This window comes from Rhagoletis zephyria, unplaced genomic scaffold (assembly GCF_001687245.7).
Source record: "Rhagoletis zephyria isolate East Lansing unplaced genomic scaffold, Rhagoletis_zephyria_1.1 Rzeph_scaffold_01183, whole genome shotgun sequence".
Lineage (NCBI taxonomy): Eukaryota > Metazoa > Arthropoda > Insecta > Diptera > Tephritidae > Rhagoletis > Rhagoletis zephyria.
In genome coordinates this window covers 100,452-107,382 of record NW_016158267.1, presented here as the reverse complement: position 1 = coordinate 107,382, position 6,931 = coordinate 100,452, and the positions used below count along the sequence as shown (strand labels likewise).

Here is a 6,931-nt window from a genome sequence, read left to right as displayed (position 1 = left end):
CCTACTGAAAGAAGTCTGATGAGGAAATGTGGTGATTTCCGAAATAGCTATCACTTCTACCATTTATAAAAATTATTGTTGCTTGTCCACAATTGTTTTTCATATAAAAACGGCACCGAGCTCAATAAAAATTGTTGAATATAATTGTTATAAGGCCAAAAAAATAACAAAAACAAATAACTTAAGGACGAGCACACCTAAAAGTTAAACATTCTAAAAATAGAATTATTAGCAAAAACCAACAATACCAACAACCACATGATCAAGTGAATTGCAGCGGAATAGCTGCGCTTGATTGTGTTGGCATAACAAAAATGAAAATAGTGGAAAAAAGCAAACGATAATTTACAAGGCGTACTTAGCACGGTGCATAGGCAACTGGCTGAGTCAGTGGGATCGTCGGTTCGAATCCTACTGAAAGAAGTCTGATGAGGAAATGTGGTGATTTCCGAAATAGCTATCACTTCTACCATTTTTTCAAATTATTGTTGCTTTTCCACAATAAATTTTCATTTAAAAAATGGCCTCGAGCTCATTATAAAATTGTTGAATATAATTGTTAAAAGGCCAAAAAATAACAAAAAACAAATAACTTAAGGACGAGCACACCTAAAAGTTAAGCATTCTAAAAATAGAATTATTAGCACAAACCAACAACCAACAACCACATGATCAAGTGTGAAGTGCAGCGGAATAGCTGCGCTTGATTGTGTTGGCTTAACAAATATGAAAANTCCGGTATAAAACAATCCTAGGGGTTGAGAGCATAAAAATTCCGACTTTACTTTTTCACATGCATGTTTGGACCAGCCTTATGTACATACATACATATGTTCATATGTATGTATGGCATTGGTATTTGACGTCTACGTTTACATAAATATATGAAATTATATCAAACTATAACAAATTTGGACTATAATAAATGTTTATTAACAATACTGCAGCTTTTTTGCATTNGGTCGGTTCGAATCCAACTGAAAGAAGTCTGATGAGGAAATGTGGTGATTTCCGAAATAGCTATCACTTCTACCATTTTTTCAAATTATTGTTGCTTTTCCACAATAAGTTTTCATTAAAAAAACGGCCTCAAGCTCAATAAATATTGTTGAATATAATTGTATACTTTATCGCCTTAGTAACAAAAAGTAATATCGTAAAAAATATTCATTCATTAAATAGCGTCTAGCAGATGAATGTATGTATCTGCATTAGGGTGGTCCAAAAACAGTAATGTCGGAATTGTAATGCTCTCACCCCCTAGGATTGTTCGATATCGGAAAAAATTGTACCCCTATTTTTTTATTTTGAAATCTAAAAATATTTAGGGGTCGCTCAAATCGCTAAAAGTTTTCCATGTATTTTTATATGGGAAAAAACAACATTTCATTTTTCCATGAAAAATTGTGAGCGCTTTGAGCGACCTCTAAATATTTTTTGATTGCAAAAAAAGGGTATAATTTTTTCCGGTATAAAACAATCCTAGGGGTTGAGAGCATAAAAATTCCGACTTTACTTTTTCACATGCATGTTTGGACCAGCCTTATGTACATACATACATATGTTCATATGTATGTATGGCATTGGTATTTGACGTCTACGTTTACATAAATATATGAAATTATATCAAACTATAACATATTTGGACTATAATAAATGTTTATTAACAATACTGCAGCTTTTTTGCATTATTTTTAAGATTCAGTGATTTTTTTTCCGACAGCATAAACTCGTCGTAGAGTTTGACTGACTTCCAAAACGTATCAATATATTGTTTGGAAACTGTTATAATGCGGTATTCAAACTGTTTGTATATGCAGAGTTGCGACACATTGCAACCATATACATTGCATATTTTAAATACTCAATATAGCAATGAACATTTTTTCTGAATTTTCCATTTTTAAAACACCAATGGTAACCAATAACAAACGAAGCATCAACTTTGTTTCTGATGCGCTGATTGCACTGGCGGTGCGTTTCGATACATTTTCGGATGCGTTTTGGTAAAGTATACATCGTCCACATTTGGTAGTTCGGCGTTATGGAACATTATACTTTGTACGTATGCAAAGCAATTGACGTTTTGGAAGTCAGCCTATCTGTACGAATCTTCATTACGAACGGATTCAATGAAGGCTTTCTACGAATTTCGAATTTACGTTCGTAGCCATTCGGATTCTGTGATAGCCCTTTCGTAGATTTCACGAAAAACGAAGCTACGATGGATTCTGTGATAGCCCTGAATAAAAAAATTCAATCATAAAAATGTTCCGAGAAAATTGCTTCTTTATTCTTTCTTAGTATTGCCGAGTATTTCTTGCGTTGAATTCAAATTACCTAGTCTATTTAGAGGTAATTTTAACTGATGGCGTTGGATTTTTAAGTAAAAGTTTAATTTTAAATTAATTCATTTTTGGTTTTTCATGCAACTTGCTAAAGATTCTAAAATATACATACATATCTCACCAATAAAAATAAATAACGCATGATCACAATCTATTTTAGATGGAAGAAAATGCGCAGACCCCTCCACAAAAAAAAAAAATTAAAATAAAAAAATCAACGTTATTTTTTACCGACCTGTAATTTGCACTTTATTGTACTAAAATTGAATGGGCTACAAAACTGCATACTCGAAAATTTTCTTAATACAAAGTTTGAAATTACAATAAACAATTTTTTGAAGTTTGATTAATTTTTGTGAACTTTGTGCAAGCTTTAAAACTTTTATTTATGTGGTTTCTGTTATTGATCGAACTATATTTTAAATGAAAATTCTTAAAAATAAATAAATAAACATAAGTAACAAACGATATCATTCTGAATTTTGTATTATTTTGAACATACATACATATGTACGTTAGACTGCATCACCAAAAAAAATCGGTTTTTCCGCCGGGATTACAAAAATTTACTATATTTTAAGACGTCCACCAAAATTTTCGGTAAAATATTAAGATTTAAGCGAGCTGGACCGAGTTGAAAATCCCTCCAAAATGGAGTTTTTTATTAATATAAATAGTTTCTTAAAGAACTTTTTTGATAAAAGTCCCCACAGATGACAAAACAGATTAGGCTTAAAAAATCTGCAAAAACATATTTAAAAATCTTTTCAACGGAATCGTTATAATGAGATTTTTGAAGCTGTTTTTTACTTTTTTCAAAGATTGATTTACGAAAAACTTAAATAACTGGGCCAAAACTATTCCGATTTAGACTTATGCGATCACGGTAGAATGGTATTTTCCTAATATTTTTATTTATGTGCAAAAAAGTCATTCGAATCATCTTATTCAACTTTGAATGATGTTCGTTCATCCTACCTTTCTCTTTCATCCTTTGAATGAGATTATTAGCAAAGATATAAAAAGGGTGAGAAAATACCTTTCCAAAGATACCTCACAAGTCTAAATCGGAAGAGTTTAGATTCAGTTAATCAAGTTTTTCTTATACCAATCTTTGAAACAAGTTAAAAAACAGCACCAAAAATCTCATTATTACGATTCCGTTCAAAAATTTTTTTAATATTTTTATGTAAATTTTTTAAGCTTGAACCGTTTTGTCATTTGAGGGGATTTTTTCAAAAAAAAAAATCTTTAACTATTTTTATTCATGAGAAACTCCATTTTTGCAGGGATTTTCAAATCGGTCCAGCTCGCTTAAATCTTAATATTTTTCCGAAATATTTTGGTGGACGTCTTAAAATATAATAGATTTTTTAATTCCAATGGAAAAACAGCACCGATTTTTTGTTTGTATGGGGAGTGATGCAGTTTAATGTACGTAGATGCGTGTCTTGGTTGGAAGATAAAAATTATATTTACTTACCCATACGGGCTGCTTTTTTCGCGAAAAATTCTTCAAAACTATCATATTCGGTTATATCATAAAGCCTGCAGAAGTAATTTTTACTAGCACGCTTAAGAACACTTTCAGCAACCGTAAAAGGGTCCTTAAGGTCGCCAACACGTTGAGCATTCTTTAAAACTACTGCCTCTGAATTTACTTTTCCAGAATTTGTTAATACGATTCCTGGACAATCAATAAGTTTTATCTTGGAATCAAGTTCGACCTCCTGCATTACCCTAAAACGTGATTTTTTATTTAAATGTAGATGCAACCTTGATTTTTACGTACTTCGTAACACCTGGAGTGCAGCCAACGGAACAAGTTTTTCCCCGAGTCAGCGAATTTATTATGGAACTCTTTCCTACGTTGGGTATGCCAACAACACCGACCCGAATTGACGTTTTAATTCCTTTATTTCGACAGTAGTTTCCAAGCATTGACATAAGCAATTCGGCTCCTACACACACAGAACCCTGCATGGCCTTTGCTGTATTCGTTTGCTTCAGCTTTCGACGTCCTAGCTTTGAAGACTGATCCTGAGTTGAGGCTTTAAAAGCAGTTACTGGACCAAGGCGCCGAAAATACTTTATCCAGTCGTTAAGATTTTCACGCGGCACTAAATCGGCTTTATTTAATATTAATACCAGCCTCTTATTACCATGTGCTGAACGAACGGCATGTTCAACCTCGCTGCATCTAGTTCCAATTGGATCGCGAGCATCAACTACCTCCAAAATAACATCAGCATTCTGAATAACCTTTTTAAATTCTTTGAAGTACTGTTTCATTGACTGCTCCTTGCGATTACTGGAACAATATGTATTCTAAACAAAAGAATAAGGAATTTAAAATGTTTTTTAAAAAATTCGCTCAGTGAAATATTTAGTTTCTTTGCGCATCTTTGAAAATTATTGCAATTTTTTATTATTTTAACCACGTCTTAGTTAAAGCTATAGAAAATGTAGAAAATTTTCAGAGATGCAAAACAGACACATATTACGAGTTCGTGCGCCGGTTTCGCCCATTTTCAATACCAACCTTCCTTAGGCAAAAATTAACCTAGGAACTAAATTTCGTTGCGATACCTTAATTTTTAATCGAGTTATCATGCTGACGAAAGGCCAGACAGACATGGCTCACTCTATTTCTCTCGTACATATCAACGGGTGCAACATATGCAACGGGTGCATAATTTTTGCGTATACTCGAGCAGCTGACAAAACCCGTTTTGCATCAGTCTCTTTAAACAAGCAGATGTATTGTTCTTTAGCGACTGAGCTCAAGACGAACAATATTTGATTGGGTTCGAGTGCTCGAGTTTCAACTCGAGTATGCACAAAATTTGCTTCTTTGGCTTAGGGTAGTGCGGCGATGCCCAAGCCCTATGCTATTTATCTATGTACATAAGGATGGGCTGTGTGTTCTAATATACATACTAGGAATGTTAATCCCCGGATCCCGGCCGTTTTTAGGTCTCGAAAATCTCGGGATTTGTAATTTTCACTGATAGCAACAATAGAAACTCCTTTCTTGACCAGTATATTTCTCTCATAATTAATATCTTAATATATAAAAATCCCGTGTCACTGCGTTCGTTTACGCTAATCTCCGAAACCGCTTAACCGATTTCAATGAAATTTTTGTGGGTGTGTATTGTAGGTTCCGACTTAAAAGATAGGATAGTTTTGAATTCGAGAAAAAATATTTTTTTTTCATCGAAATTTTTTCTATGCTCCTCTCAACGTGCTTATCTTAATATGGGTATTTCCATACGTCGCATACGCGACAGTCGTACGTTTCAATGTGATACAAACAAGGAATACCATTTGTTTTCTTTAACTTTTTTGGGCCATTGTATAGCACATAATTAGCTCTATATTTAACCGAAAAATTAAAACAATCGAACTGCTTGGTCCTGAAATATAAGCATTTAAACGGAGTGTCGTTACGTGACAAAAAATGGAAGTAGATTTTTTCTTTTCTTACAAAATCGCAAAACTGCGAATTGTGGATGGCTATTTTCATGAAACTTATTTTAATGATTTTAAGCAATTCTAGTTGTTTTTAGAGTTTTTTGAATTAATGACGTAGCATCACGTGACATAAATTTCCGTCGTTATATTTTTGTTAATATTGCTTTTAAATGAATTTTTAGCGCAAATAAAACATGTATTTTATGTAGAATATACTTTATATTTTGACTTCAGGGCCAATTCAGGGTGAATTTGTTGGAAATCTATGACTTATTATGTTTCAACCACATACGCCAAATTCGAACCAAATCGGACCATACATACGGTTTTTCGAAATATCTCAACCTTGGCGCCACCAACATGATTCTACTTACATAGCCAGTATATATTCTAAAAAGCAGACAAATCGGCCCGTTAGATATAAGACTTATTTTTTTGTCATGGTGGACCTTCCGATATATAAAAATCCCGTGTCTCTGTGTTCGTTTACGCTCGAATTCAAAACTGGGGAGAAATAGGTAGGATAGCAACAAAATTATGTAGTATGTATTTATACATATAAACATGCGCACATCAACAGCAACAAAAAATTTACCGTTTGGACACCATCCAATGTTATCCATTCCCCTGGCTGATGTTTGAACCGTAACCAGAGATCTTTTTTTTTCAAATCTAGTGAACAATAATAACAATATCTTGTAAATTTCGATATCAAATGAAACGTAAGAAACAATATGGGTCTTCACACCGAGCTCGGTATTCGGTAACTCGGTGTCCGGTAATTTTTTCTAATGTATTTTGTTTGTGTAAAATAATGTATTTTGTTTGTGTAAAATAGCGTAAAATAGTGTTACGCAAACAAAATACATGGGAAAAAATTACCGAACACCGAGTTACCGAGTACCAAGCTTCGGCGTGAAGACCCATAATATCTACGATGCAAGTAACCTGCCTATGTATCGGTGTGTAGCAGGACAACGTCTGCCCGGGCTTAATAGTTTTTTATACCCGAGCGCACTTGTGCACAAGGGTATTATAACTTTGTTCACATAACGGTTGTTTGTAACAGGCAAAACGAATCGAGATAGATATAGACAAATGTATAC

General features: G+C 33.5%; 1 protein-coding gene across 1 annotated transcript in view; it reads right to left on the bottom strand.

Moving 5' to 3' along the window:
• LOC108363077 (guanine nucleotide-binding protein-like 3 homolog) overlaps nucleotides 1-6,931 on the bottom strand; it is a 48,000-nt gene that overhangs the window by 38,833 nt on the left and 2,236 nt on the right. Inside the window, exons 3-4 of the mRNA XM_017616336.1 lie at nucleotides 4,141-4,676; nucleotides 3,832-4,088 (exon numbers count right to left, since the gene is read on the bottom strand). Of these exons, the coding sequence (XP_017471825.1) occupies nucleotides 3,832-4,088; nucleotides 4,141-4,676 (793 nt within the window). The remainder of the gene's footprint in view (nucleotides 1-3,831; nucleotides 4,089-4,140; nucleotides 4,677-6,931) is intronic.